A 24,631-nucleotide genomic window follows, 5' to 3' on the forward strand; every position below is an offset into this window, starting at 1 on the left:
TCACTCAGGTTTGCACAGGAGGTCAGATTATGTCCGTTTGTGAAAAAAAACGCGTGTGTATATATTCTGCTTATGTATTCAAGTCTCTGTCAGCACCATTCTTAAAATGTGAGTCAGCCATGTAAACTGTCTAACGGGTTAAAATGTTCATTGGGACGAAATATCGATCGCGTCAAAATGTCGATCCAGGTAAAAATGTCTATTGAGACGAAATGTCCATCAAGTCAGAGTGTTCATCCGGGTCAAAACGTCCATCGAGACGAAATTTCCAGTCAAAATGCCCAATATTGGACGTTTTGACTCGAGGAACATTTCGTCTCGATTGACATTTTGACCTGGAATCCTCTTGGGGCAAGATAAGCCGGAATCTTATTTCGGCTTATCTTGCTCCCAGGAGGCAGCAGCAAAACGAGTCTGCTGCAGTCGATATAGACCTTTTCTGCAGGTGCGCCGCCATCTTGAATCGACGTCACTTCCAGTATGGGCGAAAACATTGTTTTGCCTTTGCCACGCCAATAGAAGACATTTAGGATATAAGCGTAACCGTCGCACTTTCTCGGTTTGCCTCCCCTTTATTTTTTACTATTTGCAGGTTGAAACGTTGGATTATTTTTTCGTCGTCAATAGCGGATACACCTATTAGGTGGCTGGACACGAGAGTACACAGAAAAGGTCTATATAAGTGGGAGACGAGGAAATGTGAAGGGTGGCAAGGAGGATTGATTTTCCTACCCTGCGAAAAAAACTTTTTGTAGGTCGGGCGGCGTCCGTCTGAGAAAACAATTTAGGAGAGATATCATTCATTTGTCTCATATTTTCTTTTTTGTATTTTGTTTTCAATATTTTTATGCCGGGTTGATCGTCTGGCCTTTTAGTTCCATTATAGTTTAGAAATCGGACTCAGATCGCTCAGTAGTGCTTTTTTTATCCTTTCAATCATCCAAGTAAAACTAAAAATCTAAATATATGCCAAGCAGGAATATATTTTTTCGGTATTTCCTAAACGTTTGAGACGCAAGAGAAGGGTGCGTGATTGAAATAATATTCCTGGCACGGAAGCCCAAATGCTCCTTGATTACTCTTGAAGGTTATGGTGTCGTGGTGGCTGTTGTATATAGACCGCCGGATTCATCTATGTCTTTGTTCCTAAATAAAATGGAAGATATTCTTACATTTATTTCTCAAAGCAGTAAGAAATCTGTCATTTGTGGTGACTTCAACATCGATTTGTGTAAAACTGTGCCCTCAGATTATCTACTTCTAACACAGTCATTTAACTTTACGAATGTAATAACAGAACCAACAAGAGTGACACCTGATTCATCCACGCTCATTGACCACATCTTATGTAATCGAGACGCACACGACGGTGCTGGTGTATATGAGACAAACATTGCCGACCACTTTCCAATATTCCTATTTCTACCTATAAACGCTGAAGAAACACCTCACTTTAGTACACCCCATTTAAGGTATCGCATTTATTACGAACTTCTGCATAGAAAATTATCGGCATTTAACTTTGATTTACTATTCAATTCAGATATCAACATCGAATTTGGAAATTTTATCACAGTATTAAAAACTGCAATCGCTGATTCGTCGAGTGAATTAAGAAAACCACATTATTCAGAACCGATCTGCCCCTGGATGACTCGTCAAATTTTATGCGCACTTCAAGAGAAGAACATGTGGCAGCAGAAACTGAAACGTCATAAACATAATTCTTACTACTTGGCACAATACAAAATGCATCGCAACCTATCTCTATCACTGATAAGAACGCGTAAAAAAGAATATCACTCTAAACTTATATCCGAAAGTCATGGGGACTTCAAGAAAACGTGGAATGTGATTAACTCTGTTATTAAGCCAAGATCGCAAAAGCAAACAACTCCTGTTATAGTCACGGATGAGACTGCAGACGCATTCAACTCTTTCTTCATTAATATTGGAGACCACCTAGCTAACAACATTGCCAGCGGCAGTGCACATTCCGTTTCTCTACCTGACTTCCTTCCAAAAACTTTTATTTTCGAAGAAATTACGACTATAGAAATTATAAATCTAGTTAATTCAATGTCTAATAAAGAATCTGCAGGTTCTGATGGCATCTCAGTTAAGGTCTTAAAATGCAATATTGATGTACTTAGCTCTCCATTGGAACATATCTTTAACCATTCTATAACAGAAGGTGTATATCCAGATTCACTAAAAATCGCTAAAGTCTGCCCAATACATAAATGTGGGAACGTTAATGAACCTGTAAATTATAGGCCTATATCAGTTTTAAGCACGATTAATACACTATTCGAAAGATTAATTGTACGACGCATTAACTCATTTTTAGAAAAATACAATATTATCACCCCGCATCAACATGGATTCCGTCCAAATAAGTCAACTGCTAGTAGTGTTATCTCTCTCTCTCAGAAAATAAATGAGTCCTTAAATGACAATAACATTAGTATCGGTGTATTCTTAGATATTAAAAAGGCATTTGATACCGTAGACCATAAAATTCTTCTTAATAAATTACAACGATATGGTTTCAGAGGTCACTCTTTAAATTTCTTTACAAGTTATTTGTCATCTCGTTCGCAATTCGTTTCTTTGTTAGATCATAAATCCTCGATGAGACAAATAAACACCGGAATTCCCCAGGGTTCTGTACTGGGACCGATACTCGTTTCATTGTACGTTAATGACTTACCTAACATGGCTTTAAACTCTGACATAATAATGTACGCTGATGATACCGTCTTCATTTACACGGACCATTCATTGCATAACTTACAAAACACAATCAATCAAGAACTTACAGTTCTCCAGGAGTGGTTTAATTCTAACAAATTGACTTTAAATATAAATAAAACTAAGTATATAGTTCTTCGTTCCAATAAAAAAGATGTTAATACCGACAGCTTCCGAATTTGCATCGGAAATTCAATCCTGGAAGAAGTTAGTTCATTTCAATATCTGGGAGTAACATTAGATTCTCATCTTCATTGGCAACAGCACATTATAAATACATGTAAAAAGTTAACGTACGCTTGTTATGTCTTACTGAAGGCAAGACAATGCTTTGACACTCCCACGATAAAACTTATATATTTTGCTATATTTCATAGTCATTTAACATATTGTATTGAGGCCTGGGGCGTAACTTATGACACTTACCTTTTGCCATTGATTAAATTACAGAAGAGAGCCCTCAGAATCTTGACATACTCCCACTATTCCCAACCGTCTCATATTATATTTCATCAACTTCACATTTTCACATTTCTGGAAATTAAACAATATAAGATTGCTTGCTTAATAAATAATATTTTAAAATCAAACAATCCACTGCCAGCGAACATCTTAATTAAGGGTAACCGATTAACAAGGGCGAACACATCTGGTCACTTTAACATACCACGGTCTCGTAACGTATACGGCGAGCGACTGATGCAATCATGCGGAACTAAAATCTGGAACACTTTACCATCTTCAGTCACCCAGTCAGGCAACTTTAACAGCGCTTTGAAATACTATATTTTTTTAAATAAAACATGCCTCCCACCATCCTGAAACTCAATCGCATATTCTGTTATTGAATTCATAAAAATTCATTTCACTTTGAATACACTCGTGCTCCTCGTGTTTTTATTATATAATGTATAAATTAACGGATATAGTTGAACAAGTCACTTTCTACGTTTATTTTCTATTGTCTTTCTTTCTTTCTTTTTTCTTTTCCTTTTATTGTATTTCCAGTAATATTTCTTAAGAGTGCTGCCTTCCTAATATGTTATTATTAAAATGGGCCCAAACTAGCCAAAAGGCTATGGGCCCAGATGGTTCTCAATGAATTGTACGATGCAACTCATGACACCAAACTCGATTGATTGATTGATTGATTGAAGGTCCGATGGAGAAGTCCGGATTTCCCGTAGATGCCTCAGCAGAGAGCCAACGCCGTCGGGGCAGACGAAGCCATTAGGCTAATGTGTCGATGCACAGCGTCGCGTTAACCTTTTTAACTTCGTGACACATCGCCTTACGATCCAAGGTTGCCCCTTAGCTTCACCCTGGAGCGCCGTCATCGGTATTGAAACAATTACATCGCCGTTTCCTCCAATCAATGCTACTACTGTTGCCTCGACAGATGCCGGAATAACGACATTATCGACATTTCCCGGGTCTGGATCATGGCATGGCCACTTTCACTTCACCTACGGGAACTCAACACTCCTCCAGAATGCCTAGGTTGGACATGTGCGTGTACGTTTTAGAGGATCCACGGAAGTGACGTAACGGCGTCTGATTGGAGGAGCCAGTTGCCTTCACCAATCGGACGCCATTACGTCGAACGTGCATGTAAATGTCCAACCTAGCCATCCTAGTGGATGCCCCAGGCGTGGTACGAGGGAGTTGATGTGCATTCATATACTTATTTTTTTTTTTTCATGTTTGAGAGTAAATTTTTATAATGAAACTGAGATAAGTTACAGCAATCAACACAGCTGCTAGGTGATGCAGTGCACCCTCTAAAAAAAGTCTGTGCGTCTACTTTCACGCACAGCACTCGGAGAGCCAATCACGGCAACTCACGGAGGCAGCTCAGCGAATGACGATGCCGAAACATACGTTTAGACCAAAAAACGCAGTCTGAGTTGTGACATTAGGCAGTGCAAAACGTCATGCTTGCATTGCTTAATGTCACAACTCAGAATGCGTTTTTTGGTCTAAACATATGTTTCGGCATCGTCATTCGTTGAACTGCCTCCGTGAGTTGCCGTGATTGGCTCTCCGAGTTCTGTGCGTGAAAGTAGACGCAGAAACTTTTTTTAGAGTGCGGAAGAAAGAGTCATTTCATTGAAACCCACCGAAGTGTTAGTCAAAAGGCCTCCACTCTACTCCAGAACTACTAGTTACCGAGGCAGTCCAGAACTGTGTACGTTACGCAACAAAAGGAATCTTTTAGAACTACAATTACTCCAGGTAAAAAGGTACTCAGCTATATTATGTGATTACTTGAGAGAAAAATACATTGAAATGTATTTCACAAAGTAGTCGTTACGTTTTCGATTACTTCAAAAGTTTCATGTCGTTATAGTGAAAATTTAAAAAAAAAAAACAAATTTAGTACGATGACAGCTTCAAAATATCACACGTATCTTTTTTTTTTATGATTTACGTTCCGATTTGAAAATGGGCCTTTTATTCTGGCCATCTGATTATTATATTTACAGGATTACAAAAGCTACTCATCTCAATATTTGTAAGACGCCAACTGCTTACCTTACGTGTGATATAGCTCACGTCTTCTGTCGTACGTCATGTATGACATTATCTAACTTTGCTTATTTTTCGGACACCTTCGTAAAAATGCTCTAAGCCAGATTTACAGTATTTTCAAGGGGAGAGGGGCGGACTGTCTGAACAGTTAATACATAAGTAGATGCTACATTAACCGTGAAAGTTGGCAATGAAAGGCTGTTAATAGTGAAAAGAGTTCACAATTCCAGCTCAAAGTATAAATACCACATTCTAAACTGTCAAGACAAATAGTCTGACCTCCTTTCGTACCACTCGGCAAGAGTAGTTTCATTCTTAGTTACTTCAAGGTTTAGAAACTGATTAGATGCACGCAGAAGTTTTAGCTCGAAATGTGGTCGTAAGAGATCTCTTTGTGAGAGCTTAAAAAAAAATGTTCTCACAGTTTAGAGGATATTTCCTAAAGCATTTAACCTCGACACGATATATTCCGTCTCTTGTTGGTGCTTTCATTCTGCACTATCTCCTTATATTGAGTGCCAGTAAGACATACTTGTATTCCATTCCGGTATGTGCATTACCGTTATCATAGAACAGTGAGCGTTTCGCTTGCTGCTTTGCCCCCCGCGCCAGCCGCGTTAGGTCAAACCGAATATCGCTTACGCCCTTTTATTAACCTACATCTCGCAGGTATATAGAAGACATATATCTTAAAAAGAAGTTAAATGCTTTAAAACGTATTAATTAGACGACGTTCCGAACGGCGACCGTTTTTCTTCAGGTTATGTGTATATACAAATATATATATATATATAGATATATGGTGGCGGGAGGCCGAAGGCGTGGGTATAAAACTGAGAAGAAAAAAACCCTTAGTGAAAAACAACAACAACGGACGATTTAATCTTCGACGTTTCGGCCGGAGTCCGGCCTTCGTCAGGAAGACTGTTAGTCCGGCCTTCCTGACGAAGGCCGGACTCCGGCCGAAACGTCGAAGATTAAATCGTCCGTTGTTGCTGTTTTTCACTAAGGGTTTTTTTCTTCTCATATATATATATATATATATATATATTCATTTTGACGTTTCGGTCAGAGGCCGGCCGAAATGTCGAAGTATGCCCGTTCGTTGTTGTTTCACCGAATGTTCTTTATACCATTATATATACACCGAAGGTTCTCTACCACCTTTTGCCTCCGCCTTCGGCCCCCACGCCCATTTTATAAATATAAGTATAATGTGACGATGAGGATGACGACCGCTGCGGCAGTGCTGTGCACCCCTATCGCACGCCAGGCCCGCGCGCCCGGCCCTGCCACCATTAAATAATTCGGCGTCATTATGTGAACATCCTTGTCTTCTCCTGCCGGCCCCGCATTTCCGTAACAATATATATACTACAGATCAAAGCGTAGTCTGTGAAAAGTACACGCACTGGACTTTCTAAAGCTCTGACTTCATGGAAGGTGTTGACACAATAAATTGCGCTAATGAAATATTTTTTTGTGATTTTTTGGGGGAACGAAAAAAAAAAGGGAGGGGGGGGGGGGGGGGGGGGAGACGCCAAAAAGAGGGTCTGTCAAAAAGCACACCATGAGTTACTCGAAGGACAAAAGATGCTACGCTTGAGTGCTAATTCCCATGGCGGCCTTCTGGCTAAAAAAATGCATACTTCGAGTCGCTTTGTCAGAGAGAGAACTTACTGTATTTCTGCTGGGAAACCAGCTAATACATAAACGTGCTTAGTAAAACTATCCACTCGGGATCTGAAACCTGTTTTTTGTTGTTCTAATTTGCAATATATTCAATACGAGGATAGAATAATTATTATAGGAGATATCTAAAGGCAATAATATCTGACGAGGCGACTCCAGCGATACATGTAAAAGAAGTTCGAGAAGTAGAGAGTTTAGGAGCGAACGCAGTGTGTCACGCAAAGCAGCGCAAACGTACATTGCTTGGGTTTGTTCACATACGCGATGCCTACAATTAAAAGACGCCATATAACAGATAGATCGTGTCTCCAATATCTCCAATTGTGTAACTAACGATGGCTATCAGGTGTGTGTGTGAGTGCAGCTCGATGCATTGTCCTTGTGTACATATTTCATATCTGTAGGCCATTTAACGAAAGTCTTACCCATTTCTTATTTGAAATAGCCGGTTCTAGCGTGTGGGATTCATTTCTTTGGTGCATCAAAAAAAAAACGTCCAACTCAATATTTTCTGATTAAAGTGCAAAACGTTGACTATCGCGTTGACCTTTGTTGGTGAATATTTTTCACTAAAGTAATCCGAGAGGCGATGCTTTGATATTGAGCCACGTTGAACTCACCGTTACTTGGTGGCTGTTGATCTAATGCCCTGTGGACGATCGTAACTTCGTTGTGTTCCGCCTTTTCTTGTATCAGTCACACTTTGTTTCATTATTGTAGACAGTCATTGTTTAAATCCTGTAATCCTCTTTACAATAATGAACCGTGGGCAATCCGGTAGCGCGCGGAAACACAAAAGAAATTAAATTCCGAAGACTGTTTTTATTCTTGTCTTCTTGGACAGAACGCCGCGGGCCTATGCTGAGAGAAAATCGACTGCCGAAGAACTCGCTCGTGATTCGACCGAGGATCGAGCTCCTCGCGTGGGCGACTTAAAACGTAACCAAGACAAACCTGTCGAAAGAGAAAGCGACGAGAAGAAGAAAGAAAAAAAGAAAACTACTCCAAAGAAACCAAGACCTCGTCAAAACAAACAAAAAAGAGAATGAGCTCCACTGAAAAGGATTAGGAGGTGTCCGAGCACCGCTTGACAAGAAATAAAACATTGAAAAGACTCAAAGCTCTATACAGAGTAAGCAGGCCTACAAAAAAGCCCGAGAAAAAGAAAAAAAGAGAAAGCTCCGCGCCACGAAAAGGACGAGAGAACGGCTCGAGACGATCGAAGGTGTCTGTCGGACACGACAAGACGACTCGAAGAAGGTGACAAAATGGGATCGGGTCGAACGATCTGGAAAGAAGCGAAACTGGAAAGGCCCGTCTCGTGTCCGAGAGCTTCGAGCGAGACGAGACCCACGGGGACGGACAGAACAGGTCAGCCACATGATGATCGGACACCAAGAGATGAGTGCACTACCCACGACTCGGGAAAAGTCGGGCTCGGCAAACGAAAGAAGTGAACCAACTCGTCATGCTTCCTACGCAACAACGCTACTCCTCAAAACGTAGTAACAAAAAAGGGCAAAGTTCAGAACTGCAGCGGGATGAGTTAAATGAATGGAACCAAACTGAAGTAAGGGGAAAAAAATTAATTTCACGAGCTCCGACACTGGAATTTACCACGTAGGGAGACTAGGTTGTGCATTTTATATGCGTAAATGATGAAGCGAAAACTTGCCTCATACCAAAGTTACAAATACAAAAAGGAAAGACATTTAGAACTCTCCGTAATGCCGATTTAGAGCGCAGCTCTTGCGGAAGAGGAGGAGGGGAGGGTACAGAGGGGACGGTATTCCTCTCCTCCTCCCTCCTCATCTACTCCTCCCCTGCTCCTCACCCCCTCTTTCTTTCTCCTCCTCCTCCTTCCTCCTCCTCCTCCACCTCCCTCCCTCCTCTCCCTCCTACCTCCCGCGCGTTGCATTATAGCACGTTTCCCATAATGCACCGCGCGATTACGCCGACGGCTGCGCGTCAGGCCGACGCGTTCCGGCTACGCTGACGGTAACACTGACGCGTCACGAAAAAGCGTTACGCCGACGCGTTTCGGTTACGCCGAGAGCGACGCCGACGCCGCTCAAGCCGAAAAGGGCGCCTAAAAACTGAGCTCTTAAACAAATAAAAAATAAATAAAAAACGATTTGCGTGCGGACAAATATAGGGTTCTTGTGTCAAAAGGAAAACACCTTGCTGTGTGTCAAATGCATAATCTAGCTCAATTACGTGCTAAACTACATTGTCTGTAGAAGTAGACACGGAGGCCGGATATGTTCTCAGCTCTACAAGTTGGCAGCGTATACATTCCTGACGATAATAATCCTCGGAGAATGGGAACCTTAGTCGCATTGATTGCATTATCATCGTATACATCCCACAGGATTACTTTTACTATGTTCTGTATTTTTTTTTTTTTTTTTTTGTTTTTACGTGTAATTGCCAGATGGAAGGCGTTAAAGGGATGCTGAACCGACATTTGGATTTCGCAAAATATGACCGCAGAAGATTTGAACGGGACGCTGCGAACTCCAAGACATCACTCATACATCGATATCTCCACCGGATGGCTGTATTTTCGGAAAACAAGGGCGCGATCAGGCGAGCGCTATGAAGTCACGATCCTCCTGGAACAGTTGAGAATGAGGAGAAGAGGCCTCGCCTCTCTCCTCCTCGCTTCGATTCACCAACTCGAGGGGACGAAGCGACGATGAGAGGGAATGAGCATCGTGACGCGACATGACTCCTCGGCCTCTTCGGCAAAAATGCGGCCGTCCGTTACGGATATCGCTGTATGAGCGATGTTTTGGGGGTTTTGCAGCGTCCCGTCTATCGCTCCATGCCTTGTTTTGTGGGCTCCAATTTCGGTTCAGCATCCCTTTAAAGCCACTAAGATTCAATAGAATTCATAGCATGGCGCTCCGGAGAACAGCTCGAGTAAAACATACAAGGAGTGTCATATACTACAGTGGTTAGCCGAGGTACACGTGGTGGGGACACGTTAAGTATCTACAAAACGACAATCACGGCATCTGCCGCGTCTGCTTGCAAGCAGGTGCTCGCTCGACGACATTGGATAATTTAACACGCACAAGGTGGCTCTATTAAGCGGTCCACGGGTTTAACGAGCACACTGATCACCAGGCAAGGCCGAGTTTTAAAATCACCGCCGTTACAAAAATCACGTAACGGCTTCTGCTTACAGATCGGCGCGGCGTCACTTCTTTCCCCACGCGGATACTGTTGAAGCTCTCATGACAGCGGGATCTCAGTCATAACACCTTCTCCCTTTTTACTCAATTTTCAACAAAATTGCGCGCATTATTTATACTGACTGTGGCCGAAATTCGTCTTCGGTGTTTCGGCAATCAGCGTCGACGCAATCGACTGCTTCGGTGCGCGGAATTCGACGGCGCGCTGAGGCAACTTCGGCAAATTATTCTTGGCTGGTTGCGTTACTTCGAAGCGTTCAGCGGTCGGTACTCAAACACGCGAGGAAATCCCTGCCAAAGGGATTTGCCATGGGGCGGTTAACTAGAGAATATAAAACGAACTGGTACGTGCTTTTCGAATATAGAAATAGTTACACAAATAGTTCTTGCCTCATTCGTTGACTTACCGGCGTCGTAACACAGCAAAAAAAGTTCATGTAGTTCTTTTTTTTTTTTTTTTTTTTTGGGGGGGGGGGGGTGATATATTATTGTGTAAACACGATGAGAAAATGGCGTACAAAAAGAGGAGGGCAGGAACAGAACACTGAAGACATCCAAGCGCTGTGTCCCGTTCCTGTCCCTGTCCTCGCGTTTTTGTGCGCTATTTTTTCATCGTGTTCAACCAGTACAAACTCGCTGGTGTACCACCTTGCTATCGTTCGTTTATTGTATAAACTTTTTTCTCTCCTTGTTTTCTATTAAAAGTATTTTGATAAAAGAATATATTTTTATATTGGAGTAATAAGAAAAGCGGGAAGAGCGGATTAATATTATTCCTTCAAAAATGCCGAAAAAAAAAAACGCCCCCATCTTTAAAAAAAAGAAAAAAAGCTTAAGAGGCTCGTATAAGGGTAGAGCTTAGAGAAGAGATCCGATTGCGAAGGCGCCCATTTCTATAGCCGCATTTGTTTCCCGGTACGTTTCCCAGTTCAAAGCCGCGGGCTTTCTTGTTTCTTCGGAGCAAGTCCCATTTCATGACGGCTACTTCGTCCTCTCTTGGCCGCTTACCGAGCCAAACAACGCCGCCAAAACCTTTTCCGTAGCTCCCACATTTCATCCGATGGAGAACACGAAACGTCGTCTTCGTCCAACATACCTGAAATGATGAAACGAGCAATGGTGCAATCGTGCACTCTGAAATACTTTTACGGAGGAGTTACAGCTTGATCCGTCTTTCGGTATCAGAGTTCGGTATTGAGCTGTACTTTGTCGACTAGGCTGTAAAGCCCTCGGCTGCGTGGCTCTGAGAAAACATTTTATTTCGCCAAAGCTTTCCATACACGAGGCACTTTGGCACACTTCAAGAAGACCAGCACTCGCCGACGTCAGAGCATTTTATTTCGATCAGTCTCGGGTGATGCGAGAAATAAATATCGAGGGCGAATCTCAAGTTGAAGCTCAATAAAAATTAAGAAAGAACTGCACTTCGTTGGCACATTCATGCGTTGTCAGCAAGTAAACAGTTCTACGAGATCAATAAATTGTGCAAACACTCGGTTGAGGTGAACAAAACTTGACACAATCCGACTTCGTCCGATCCTTTGCACTTGAAAGGGCTACCTTACCATTTCAATGAAGCCAGTTGCAATGCAAAAACTATGACGACTGATATCTGATTTTAGAACAAAAATAGAAAGGGATGAGTTCATAAAATCTTTTCTACCAGTAATTTTTTTTTTGCACGCATTTTAGCGCGAGCGGTTAACTCTGATGCTTTAAAATCTCAGGGTTATTATTCAATAGTTCGCCTAAAATTGAGTTTTCCACCGTTATAATAAGAATCTTGAGATTTTGCAGTGATGCGTAATCGTTCGACTCGCCTTTCAATAAGAGTACTTTTTTTTTTTGCTTGCTTCGCTAAAATTTATAACTCAGTTTGACAAAAAAAAACAAAAAAACTTGTGTGAAAACCTATAATTTCATGTGTAAAAACATGACGCGCCTGTGTCAATATTTCCCACCAACAATAAAAAACTGCAAAGGCAGCTTGCGTGCTAAGAGCATGTCTTACGTTTTTAAACGGACGGCACAAACCAACGTTCATAACCGTACACCATCTTGAAATAAATAGTCGAGTCACTCAGACAATTACAATACAGGTGTCAGCAATATTAAAAAAAAAAAATGTCGTTCCGGCCGTTACATGCCGAGTCGTACAGTAGAACGTCCGCATCTTAGAGATGGGATTTAAAACGACCCGTCGTATGACATTCGCGTAAATTCATGCTACTTTGCGCGCCACGCACTGTCACGTAAAGGTCACCACGTTCCGACGAGTGATCTTCGTTGTTAACGCAGACAGTGTGTAATATGCATTGTCAAAATTTGAGCTTTCCGAAAGAAATAATAGTGAACAGGCACGTATGCCATAATGACAATAAGAAAGTTGGTTGTATACAAACGTATCGTACCATTCTACATGTAGTCATAATGCACAACATTGGATCTTAGAAGCAAAAATGGTACATCCGCCGAACACATTCACATCGCTTCTTTGACCCGAATAAGACGCGCAATGTGGCATAACCTCTATGCCCACGCTAACAGTTTTTGTGGTCCAAAAGTAGACGACAGACCAACATTACATAAAAAGTTTGCGACTGTACATGTCAACATATTTGATACAAAAAAAAATCATACCACCGCGTGATACTTTGCGTCGATGATCCCTTGGACAGGGACGAATACATGCTAGGGGTCATATCCACCGTGTCCACGCTCAACACTAGCACGTAGTCCTAGAGCAGACGACAACGCAAACAATCACAAGCGTCTGAGCGTTCCAGCAATACAAAAAAAAAAAAAAATTAAGACAGATGGACACTTTGTATGCTCTAAGACGCGAGTTGTCCAGAAGGGCGGCTCTTAATTCTGAGGACACATGTTCTCGAAGACTTGGAGCCTCCTTCGAGGCAGTTCCTGCCAGTGGACGCCCCAGCGCTTTCGAAACCCGGGCTCCAGCGGCCGGTCCAGGAGCGTCGGGGTCCGAGCAACGGGCCGATCGTCGTGGTAGGGCGCCACGCTGCGACGCGGCTCGCGGATCTTGGCAGCCGGTCGGCCTCGCTGTCTCCTAGAGTTGGCCGGCTTGGCGGGGACGGCCATCGCGGGCGACGACCATCCAGAAGGCGCGGACGACCCGGAGAGGCTCTGGCAGCGGGAGCCCGGGTTCTCGGGCATCGGGTGCACGTGGGCGGAACTCCGACCGATCTCTTCGAGCAGCGCCGCCAGGTCGCGCTGGGCGTGGATGAAGCTGCAGCGCGCACCGAAGCTGCAGAAGCCCTGTTGGAGGGGAACTCGATTAAGCTCCCTGGATGCCGCGAGGCTTCTTTCATGCCACAACCTGAACAAGGGACATCCTTGGCCAATCTACTGGGCATCTGGCACGAGCAGTAAGAGACGTTCAGCGACTCGCCATTTTACGCTCAGGCGATACTGCAGATACTTTTTCTTTTCAACGAGCGCGTTTGTCGTTGCGGGCAGGGGGCATGCGCGAGGGTTTGTTTATCGAGGATCCAAGCCTCCGCGCATGGGCCGTTGCGCAGCCAGCACCGCCGCCTTCACGCCGCGTCAGGAACGTGAGCCGGTGTGTGCGCGCCGCCATTTTCTTTCCAAAGCCAATCGGAGCGACAAAAAAGTAATTGTAAACTCTCTAAAAAAATGTACGCTGTTACGAACAAGCTGGTCCAGCTACCCTGTTTCTATCAAAAATTAAAACACACAAAAAAATTTTTTTTTAAATGTTTGCAGGTCACGAGACGGAGAAAAAAAACATCTTTAGCGCAGTATTCACGTGGCAAGACTCCTCTTCGGAACGATTCCGACGTGTGCTTCTATTTCGAAGCGCCGAACCCGAAGCGTGCTGCGGAATCATCGCACGAGCTTTTCCTGTAAATTGGGTAAAGGATCACTGATTATGTGACATACGTGTCGGGCATTCTTCCGGGGATTCCCTTTAACTATTGCTCATGAACTGGCACTCCATTTCCCGATCTTCCCCGACTCAGTGATTTAACATTATTTCCAGCACGAGAGTAACAAAATCAATTCAAATTTTACAGAATATTTCCACGGGTGATGAGTGTAGAATATATATTTACAAAACGTATACATTAAGAAACGCCGTTCTCACTACAAAAAACCCAAAGACAGAACCCGAGACTGACAGCAGAAGTGTGCGCGTGTGTTTTGTATAAAGCAACGCCTGACGCATGTCTTCACATTACATCCAGTGTTTGACCACCTATCTTGATAACGATATCGGAGTTTTTCATCTGCTAAAACGAAAACAAAATTAGACCTTTCTGGAAAATATTCTTACGGTTAAGAGGCGTATTTTTGCGATCATGGCGTTTATTGGGGGCCTCCATTGCCGAAATTTGTATTAATAATGATAATGTAATTAGGAAAATTTTAATACGTGGTTATTCAGGCTCTAATATAATTTGTTGCTTACGATCCAATTTCATACGCACGGACAAGTATGGCAGTCAAAAGTGTGCAAATTATGACTGGTGCCAACTGCAGCATTTTTAGATACCAAGTTCTAAAATAAAATTAGTATAAAAGCTATGAAAACATTCTAGCTTATCTTACAGATTTATATAACATTACATTCATTGTGGGTAAAGCATATGGTGCTATCAAAGTCCCGACCTTTGGCCATCGGCAAAACTTCCAAGGCAAACAAACTTCCGATACAAACGGACCATATGAGCCAAAAGAAGAAAAAAAACGAATTTTTTTATGACCAATTTTCTTAGTACATTAAGTTTCTTAATTTTATACGCGCCGTCATTTCGCCACTTTCAGCCTTTCCAGTTGGAAGGAACGCCTACTCGCTTGCACGTCCGCTCACTGCAGCACGTTTCGTTGGCGTTGGAAACCGGTGGCACCGTAGCGAGTTTTAGTATTGTGTATACGAGCGAACGCAGGCGCCGCGTTTGAGTGTTCTCCACTGCGCGTGCGCGGAGCCCAAAATTGCGGTTTTGGATTGGAGCATGGCGACGACGCGCATGCGGGGATCACGCAACTCAAAGCAAACGCTCAGCGCTTGCGTTTGCTTTTATACGCAATACTAACACTCTCTATTAAGGTACAATCCCGTACCGGCTCCAGCACTACATTGGGAATGTGAAGAGTTGTTCACATTCGGAAGCGACAATTTGCGAGCTATGATCGCGAGCAGTTTTGCCGTATCCGCTGAGCAGGAGAACTGGCTTCTGGCTTCCGCCGCGGGAGGGCGAGCAACAAGCTGGAGACGCGAATAGATGGTATTCACGGCCAGCCATACTTGAGCTCGCTGTTGCTGAGCACGTGTTGGCGGCAAGCTTCTACGACACTTGCAACACGCACCATTGCACACCATCAAGATTGTCTTCCTAGGGAGATCATTAGTAAGAACTCATCCCGAGCATGCAGCCACCTCAAATATGGCGTCCGGTGAACACCACCAATAGGGGGCATTCACTGGACGCCATATTTGAGGGCGATGTTTAGAGCGCATGCTCGGAGTCGGAACGAGCTCACGTTAATAGGCCGCTAAGACCGGCAATGTTGGTGGTGCGGAATGCACGTGTCGGAAGAACTGTGGAAGCACGCCGTCAGAACGCGCTCAGCAGTCGCGCACACAGCTATGGCCGCCAGTGAATACTCGCTATACGGAGAAAAAGCCTTCTGATCTTCCGCGCAGGCGATTGGAGGATGGCTCTGGGCGCGAGCTCGGGGACTGGCGGTGGTAAACAAAGCGGCGTTGCCTGTACTTTGCGGCCATTGCGGAAGACCTTTCTATGGCTCTCGGAAATCCACTTGTAGTTCGGGAACGAAGACACGGCATACAAAAACAAAACAAAAAAACACCGGAAATACCTATAAAGTGTACGTTACTTTGACACCAATGAATTTACCCTGGGACCGGACGAAGCACCAATATACGTCCCGGTTTCTGCCGGTTGTATGTTGACGTGAGGCACTATACATCGTCAACACGGTAATGTGCGACGCGAATGAGTACTTCTTGACGGAGACCCCTTTTCGCTAGCAAGTGTCTCGGTGTCTGCGTGAAACATCGAAGTGTAGCTACAGCCCTCTTCGCCGACCTGAACGGGCTGCCGAGTTCGAAGGCCGATCTCCCGCAGGACCCGGAGAGCCACGCCACGGCACTCACTGGAGTGTTACGCCATCTTCGTGCATTTTGTATCATTCACAAACAGCTGCGCGTGAAAGGAGTACAGCAAAGTAAAACAGGGAATGTTATGAAAAGGATCGGTGCGGTACGACCAAGCCGAGTGCGCACACAACAAGTGTGCTTTACATCATCGTCCATAATTTCGGAACCACGACGGGTGGTTCCGAAATTTTGGACGATGACGTAAAGCACACTTGTTGTCTGCGTTTGTTTCTTCTGCGAACACGTTATTCTCTCTTCGCGTTTTGTTTAGAAAACCTGCACCCAGAACATTTAGTAAGGGCAGCACGTATAAAAGTCTGTGTAAATTGTTTCAGCAGACTCTTTTTTGGCAACGGGGAAGTGTTTCGAAATACTCATCCCGGGATCCTACGGAATGCTTCGAAGGTGAACCTGCAAAAGGCATTGCTGCTCTCGTTGCGTGCGCACGCCCTTCGTCGCGCGCTAATGAATGCCTGGGTTCCAGCTGCCCGACAGGCGGATGTCAAATCTTTGCTGGACGTGAATTTCGCGCCAGATTTTTAAGTCTGCAAAACGGATAGAAAGGGGTCTACCGATCTCCGCGATACCATCCAACGTGCGCGAAAAGTCGCGGAAGGCAGCCTTACTTTGGCCTCGCGCCTGACCCGTACAGTGACTCGAATAACCGTCGGGGAAGGAAATGCTTCCTCGACTTTAGTAAACTAACCGTCATTCGCTCGATCGACATAGCTACGCGCCGATCAATCCCAGGTTTCTTTTCGGCGACACCGAAGCCGCCCTTCCACGAAGAGCAGTGGCGTCGGAACCGGGAAAGGGGAAGGGATTGCCCTTAGACATTGAAAATATTTTATGTTAAGAATACGACGATGGGGGAAGAAAATGTCGCTCCCTCCCATCTCCCGATTAGTACTGACGCCTCCGATGAAGAGAATATGCAGCCAAATATAAACATAGCGGGAATCCCCGGTTTCTGCTGCGCTGCCTTTTCATCAAGAGGATGCCTTCATGGGCTCAAAATACACAGAGATGACATAATTGAGGTTCGATTCTATCGTGGCGGCAACGGTTCGCACAGAAGGAATAGACCGATCTCGCAGCTAGTTTGAGTACGCCACCGCTGCCGACATGCATCGTAGGAGCCGTAGTCTTTGTGCACGCGCGACAACCCTGTTGGAGGTCTGGGCGAGCGGAGCACGAGGCGGCATGAGCTGCCTCGTGAACTGGCGTCTGCCTCCTACGAACTACAGTTATGGCGGCGTCACGCATGCGTGGAACGCTTCTTGAGATTGGTCTATTCATTTAACGAAGTCTCTGGAAGCAAAGCAGACGGGGCGGAGAGGCCATGGCAGGACTCACGTCGTCATGGTAGTCCTTGCAGAGCTGGGACCGGTGCTTGGGGTGCCTCTGGATAGGGCGGAGCTCGCTGCGGGAGTGGGCGTACACGCAGCCGGCACCGAAGCTGCAGCGTCCCTCTTCCTCCAGGTGGTGGCAGAGCTCGGTCTTGTAGCGGCTCGAGAACACCGTCGACCACCAGGGGGGGCTCGGGGCCGGACGCGGGTCCCGAGGGTCCAGCTCGGAGACGGCTTGCTGGGCCACGCGCCGCATCAAGGTCACGTGCTTCCGCTGCGGGCGAAACAACCCATTGTCACAAGGAACCTTCATAATTCTCTCGAATGCCGAATTAGAGCGCAGCCCTTGAGGAGGAGGAGGAGGAGGGGGGTATGCCACTCCTCTCCTGCTCCACTCTCATTTAGCGGGAAATTTTCGACACATTTACCGCAAAATTTAGCTAAAATTTCTCGGCTAAATTTAATGAGGAGGTATTCCCGCTGAATTTGGCGAAAATTTCAGCGAAAATTTTCCCACTAAATTTAGAGAGAAATTTAGCGAAAATTTTCCTGATAAATTCAGCGGGGAAACTCAATTGGTGTTCAGGTCACGTCACGTCAATTTTTTTCTAAATTCAGGTAAAATCACTAGATCCTGGGAAAGTAGCTTCACTGCGTTCCCTGCCTGCTGAACAAATTCTAACAAACAGACGAGCAGAACCTCGTAAATTGATTGGCTGATTGGTCTTTGTTGCCGTGCCAATTTCCATTTCGGTCCTTTCAAATCCTCTAGGCTTCGAAAGGGTCGAAGATCGCGATGAACGCCGTCGTACCAAAAACATTCCTCGCTAACTTTAGCGTATTTTGTACTGTGTGTGCAATCAGCTAATCAATAGTTCTTATCTCGCAAGATCTCTTACAATTATGTTATTTTTCACGCGTATTTCGAGAAAGGATAATTATTTTCCAATGCCGCCAAGCATAAGCTCTAAGATGTGCGCTTGTTTCGGCGCTGGTGGATAACAAACTCTTGGAATACAAGAAATGTTTTTATAAAGCAACCTAGTTGTCATGATGAACAGAACAGCGCACACAAAGACAAGGGCAGAGAAAAGGAACATGCAGGACACACAAGCGCTGACTCGCAACTGAATTTATACACAAAAGAAAGAAGAAGAAACCGTTCTGAAAGACCTTGTCTTTGTGTGCGCTGTTCTGTTCATCATGTCATCATACCAGCTCGCCCAACTTACTACACTTCTGCAACCTAGTTGTCACAGCGAATTGGCATCGGCTCACCGAAAACGGATAGATTGTTACGTGGCTTGTTGGTTGGTGTCATCCCATTCCACTTCTGGTCATTTCTCTTGTTCTTGCCGAGATAAACAAATTCGATGATGCAAAATGTAGGCTGTCGAAGGTACGCGCCCAGCAACAAGGCCAACGCAATGACAGCTGACGTCAGTGAATGCAAGCCTTCGATTGGAGAAACCGCTTATTTCATGCAGCAAAAAGGCAACCATACAAGGTGACAGATGCTCCCCAGAAATAACCGTTGATGTGTTAAGCAGTAGGATGGGCCTTCACTTTAGCTGCTGAATACGCGTCTCCCAGAATGGCGCTCTACCGCAACCGGGTTCCCCATTTTATTTCCGAAAAACTTTTGTAGTCCAAGATATGATTAGGATTTTCAGTTTTCATGCGCTGATTTGTCTGACGAGTTAAATGTTACGAACCGGCCAACATTGGACGATATGATATGTGCGTATTTAGAGAGCGAGGCTAAGAAGAAGAAAAAACTAAGTGTATGGGATTTTCTTTGCTCTGCTTCGTTATGTTTTATTTCCACATTTGAAAACGTAGAATCGTCCACTGCAAACATAACTTCCCCTCACCGGTGTCAATGTTTCCCAGTTTTTCAGGCTGATTTCCACGGAGGTCCTGTCACTGGTTCAGAAAGCGACTATACCCAGTTTTACTTCCAAAAACGCTAGAAAAATGGGTTCGACCGCTCTCGGTGAATTGCGGATTTCCCCCTTCGAGTTTGTACGCGCATTTAGGATTAGTCACTCGTTATTTTTGCAAGACGTACACGTTTCAGATGCGAACAGTGTTGTTTTACGAAATACCTACTCCCTTAAAACCAAAGCTTGTAAGAAGTATTTGTCTCAGCCTATGAACCTTGCTTCGTTCTCGGGGTTCCAAAACGCACAAACGCCGCTAAGTAATTCGAGGGTCTCACCACATCCTTGCGATGCCGCTGGCGCCGCTCCGTCACCCTCATCGCCATGCTGCCGGCTGCCAGAAAAGGGAATAGATAGCACATTACTATAACGCCATAATTAACGACAAATTGGCACTGCCACTCGCTTCCTCCGCGTGCACGGCCATTGCGTCAGAATGCAAACAGTGTCGAACAGCCGTCATTAGCACGAGAGCGCTTCAGCGTAACTTGACAAGCGGCCAACTATTAGAGCTCCAGCCAAACAGATCCGACGGAGTGATGAAGCACATGACTGCTCTCGAAATGAGCCCGATGGTACCTTGCCCCGGGCCGCGCTCCGACCATCCGAGTGGTTCGCTTCGCCGTAGCTCTCGCCATCTGCAAGGTCGCGTGCTGAAACCGAGTGCTGGAACCGAGAAGCGCGCCTTCCGCGGGAGATATACACTTCTCGGGAAAGGTTGCGAGACTCGCGGCGAATTCAGCCACATCTAGCGGGAATATACCTCAAGTCTGGCAGCGGTGACTCTCACCGGCGGAAGATTGTCTCACGACTTTCTCCGCTAAAGCCTCGCTCTTTCATCCGCATTCAAATTGCGTCTGCACCAAGTCCGCATCAGTGCCCTTATTCGCGACTCCACCGCCACTATAAGGGAAACATGGCATCTACAGCAGGTCGTGCCATGCCACGTGCCAGCTCAATGCACAACGCTCGGGTTTCACCAGGCAATCATTGGACTCAAAATGGTTTGCCCCGATTTTTATTCGCTATGTTTCCAACCTGCGGCTGTGGCGAAGTGTAACTTGTAAGCGAGCTTCCAGAAGCTTGACCTTCTTCGGGGAAGCGATGGAATGACTGTCTACTGTCCTTCAACGGTGCTGATGAAAGCTGATAAACGCATGATGTCTGGGTCAGGCGGTTGCGTACGTTGCGTTCAGAGCGGACTGGGCGAGAGGCTGATACGGCAGGAATGACAGAGTCCCCGAGACAACTGTTACATGGCGCCAACCGCTAACAACATGGATTCATAGAAGCCACAAGAGAAGAGACGCGCAGAAATTTCAAAAGGACCTGTTGCGTCCAGTTCAACTCCACGACGTCTCTTAAGCCTTCGTTCCGTTTTTTTGTTTTTTTTTTTTTTCTTTTTTTTTATGTCTCCGAGTTTTATGACCAGTTACCAGAGAGCCTGCGCTATTACACCTCCCTTAGTAAAGTCGCGTAGAAAAAATGAGATAAATGAAACAGCGCGCAAAACAACCACAACGGGAGAGAAGTACACAGCGCTCGTCCTATGTACTTCAAATCAATTCAATTCAATTTTATTTTTCAACACGGTGTTGGGGGTCCCAAAATGAGAAAGCTGTCGTTGACAGCTTGAGAAAGCAGACCCTTACAAACAGCAACGTTTTGTGAGAAAGTAAAAGAAATATGACGCGTAACAATATGAATACACGTGATCTCCTTATGAATGTATAGAATTCTAAATGGCGCATGTCAAACAGTATCCCGTCTTCGTTGTTTGTCGCGCCGTTTCATTTCTTGCTTAAGCCAACTCGCCCACGTCGACACTCCAAGAAATGAGAAGACGAGCCGAACGCTGGCTTTCAACAGCAGAAGTAGAAAGCGCCACCCAAGATGTTCCGACGGCACAAGCTGGCATCCCTACTCCTAGAGTCTCAAGCCGGGCTGGGGCGCCTTGAAAGAACTTCAAAGGCGCTTTCGCTGCACGAGATGGTGTGCTCCGCAAACCCTTTCATATCGTGGCGCACGCTCTACTGGCTTCGCTCGCACTTACCATGAAACGCAGTCAAGAACGTCGGCATATACTTCGTCGAACCGCTTTCGGCTACATGGCCGGAGATTTTCTAGCGCCGAATTACGTTTCCTAAAACCCACATTTCAAAAATATGAAATTGTTTATTTCAAATGCATAATGCAGTACATTTCAAAGAAGTTATTTTCTTTATTTTATACTATATTATAAAATATTATAGGAGCCCTCGGCGAGGAACCCTACTTTTTTTATTGCCGCGTATGAGGAGAAATCGAGGGTTCTTAGGAGTGGTGCTTGACAAAAAGGCACCACGGCCGATATTACATACCTCAACTTATGAAGTTTTAGGCCAGCTGGCCTAACTCTTGGTTGACAGGCTGAATAGGGAGGAAACGCCCTCGACATTTCGGGTCTTGAACCTGCTTTCGACGAGATCCAGCCGATTGATACAAGTTTCGTAGCTCCTTTTGAAAGACACGGGCACCATGCAGACTCTTTAGGGGCGTCGGAAAGAGAAACGGAGAGCTGTCCAAAGAATTAATAGGGCTGAAAAACTGGGATGGAAGGAACGTTTCAGCGGACAACCTGCCGAGAAACACGTTTCAATATAACAATTGACTTCGTAACCACACACGTATGAATATTGTATGTGAGCGTAAAGTTGTTTTACATAAAACCGGGAACTGATTTTGAGAAGAAGACGTCTGGCGGTTCCCGACTCGGCGCAGATGCTTCCCTTTCCTGCGGGCCACCAATTGCAGACTAGCGATTTCGTTTTTATCTACTTTCGCGGTGATTCGGGTTTGTTGCCAGGCACGGGGAAATATTGATTCCACGATCAATATTGAACTTCTGTATCTGTTCCCACGTCTTTGTACTACAGCAAAAGCTAATGCGATAGCGCCGTAATAAATGACCAAATTCGCGGATATGTCAAAATTCCTGCCGTCGTTTTTTTCGCAGTCACCGCACAAAAAAAGCGCGTCAATTTATAAAATTAAAAGCGGCAACAAAGACAAGGACAAGAAAGACGAACAGGACGAGCGCTTCGTTTTTTGTCCTTGCCTTTGTTAGCGCTTTCAATTTTATAAGTCATGAACAAACTCGCCCGCTTCGCTGCTTTAGCGCATCACTTATCGGACAAAATACAAATCGTATCTTGGCTTCAGTTTGCGTCCATAAAATGAATTCTGACAGCCGCTGTACGTTGCCAAAGTTGACCGTGCGCAGAATCGCGACCAATCAAATTGCTCGAAATCGATTGCTTTTAGAGTAACCGCTCGATTACCTCTAATAAATAGCAATTACGAAAGTAAACTCAGTAAGCAGTGAAATTACTTGTAACAGTTACTTTTTTTTTACTCCTCGGTTTTCTCTTTTACGACTAGTTAGTTGCCACATTGGAGTTAGTTTCCACCAGCGTTCGACCGGTAGTGCTTCCCTATAGTCACAAGGTCAGCCATGGAATTAAAAAAGTGGCAAGCCAACACCAGGTTCCAGTGTTGTTTGCCGCTCCTAGGAAGCTGGAAAAGTTGTGTGGCAGGATCGACCGGGAGGGGAGGGGGGAGGAGGGGGGGGGGGGGGGGGAAGACGGGGGTGAGGTGTGCAAAGAGACATAAAAAAACAATTTGTGAAGTTTGAAGTCTGGGTAGTACCGTATTCTCCGGAGATAGTCCGCACCCGGTGCATAGTCCTCCGCACCGGTGCTCAGTCGACACGAAAATCTTCTCATAGACCGCACACCTTGACAAATGTCTGCTTTCTTAGCTCACAAAGAAGTATTTATAAACATACATAAATCATTATTAACATAGTCTCTCCTTCACAAAATCCGTCTCGTCTCGTTATAATCAACGACATTGAAAAACAAAAATCCCGTATAGTCCACCCGCGTAGATAGTCTGCACAACCTAACATTTCAACTTTCAAACGTGTATAGTCCGCAGTCTATAATCCGGAAAATACGGTATATAAGATCCTGTTGTCGCGTGGAAAAGTATATGTGGGGCAGTCAGGCAGCTTCATTGATGATAGCTTAAGGGAGCATGATCTGGCCACGAGATCTTCTCCCTCCGGCCACTTGGCAGTATTGTGACAGGTGCGGGTGTGCGCCCCTCTTTACTCACACTGCCATTGTGTTGCGCGGAGCACTATTCAAAGAACGAGGGAGATTACGGAGGCCTTGGTCATGTCACGATACGAGGAGCCTATAGGCCGGTTCACACATGCAGCGAAGCGCTAATGTAGCGCTTCTCACGTGTCGTCTGCTACTTATTGTCTGCCATGAACAGCAGAATTGACGGTGCGACACAAAGCTGGTGAACGCTCCCGTCAGCACGCGCTTAGCGCGAGGTCAGCGCTATGCTTGTAGCGCTCCGCTACATGTGTGAACAAGCCTTAAGTGTGTCAGTTCGCCCTCCATTGCCTTGTTTGGCAGCGAGATTGCTTACACCTGTCGTTACGAAGCAAGATTCTAATCACATGGCTAAAATTGGCGGTGTTACGTGTTTTGGATGTTCGAGGGTTTCATGCTTCTTCTAATTAAAATTCAGTTGTGAGTCACCACTTGTCGTGTATGTACATTCCTCTCACTCGTCCTTTGTCTAATTTTTTCGCTTTTTTTTCGGTTGTAACCCTTCCTAGCCGTGGACGCTTTTCCGTTGTTCGACATATCGCACGACGCTAGAGAGATACAGAAATATATGTGTACAAAAAAACAGTTAGCAATAGACTATTAAAGAATGATAAAATATAAAGTAGACAACTAAGAGCTATATAACTATGGTTGTAAGGAAAATCGAGAGGAGGAAAACCGAAGTGCCGAAGCGGACGACGCGAGCAGGCGAGCAGCGGGACGACGAGGCCTACCATAGAGCTGGGGCCGTGAGTACACAAAACTATTAGTAGAGCGAGGTCTGTATACAGAGTGTACGCGAAACACGATCTTTTTTCCATAAGAAGCA

General features: G+C 45.0%; 2 protein-coding genes across 2 annotated transcripts in view; one reads left to right on the forward strand and one right to left on the reverse strand.

Annotated features, from left to right (window-relative positions):
• The window catches only part of LOC120845821, an 85,098-nt gene extending 81,522 nt beyond the window's left edge, over positions 1–3,576 (forward strand). The window contains exon 2 of the mRNA XM_042288623.1: positions 2,925–3,576. Coding sequence (XP_042144557.1) covers positions 2,925–3,576 — 652 coding nt within the window. The remainder of the gene's footprint in view (positions 1–2,924) is intronic.
• Positions 3,577–13,043: 9,467 nt separating this feature from the next.
• On the reverse strand, positions 13,044–19,962 carry LOC8051937 (mRNA decay activator protein ZFP36-like). The gene is made up of 3 exons (XM_029979284.3): positions 19,915–19,962; positions 17,701–17,967; positions 13,044–13,457 (listed from the first exon to the last, which is right to left on the reverse strand). Exons 1-3 carry the CDS (start codon positions 19,960–19,962, stop codon positions 13,044–13,046), a joined length of 729 nt encoding a protein of 242 aa, XP_029835144.3.
• Positions 19,963–24,631: the final 4,669 nt, after the last annotated feature.

This window comes from Ixodes scapularis, unplaced genomic scaffold, assembly GCF_016920785.2.
Source record: "Ixodes scapularis isolate PalLabHiFi unplaced genomic scaffold, ASM1692078v2 PGA_scaffold10__122_contigs__length_95168666, whole genome shotgun sequence".
Lineage (NCBI taxonomy): Eukaryota > Metazoa > Arthropoda > Arachnida > Ixodida > Ixodidae > Ixodes > Ixodes scapularis.

Excerpts from the sequence above, each read along its gene's own strand:
- LOC8051937 (XM_029979284.3), bottom strand. The coding sequence starts at position 19,962 with ATGGCGATGAGGGTGACGGAGCGGCGCCAGCGGCATCGCAAGGATGTG. Across the intron at positions 17,968-19,914 it reads AGCGGCATCGCAAGGATGTG|CGGAAGCACGTGACCTTGAT; the intron begins GTGAGACCCTCG and ends TTTCGCCCGCAG. Across the intron at positions 13,458-17,700 it reads GCAAGGACTACCATGACGAC|GGCTTCTGCAGCTTCGGTGC; the intron begins GTGAGTCCTGCC and ends CCCCTCCAACAG.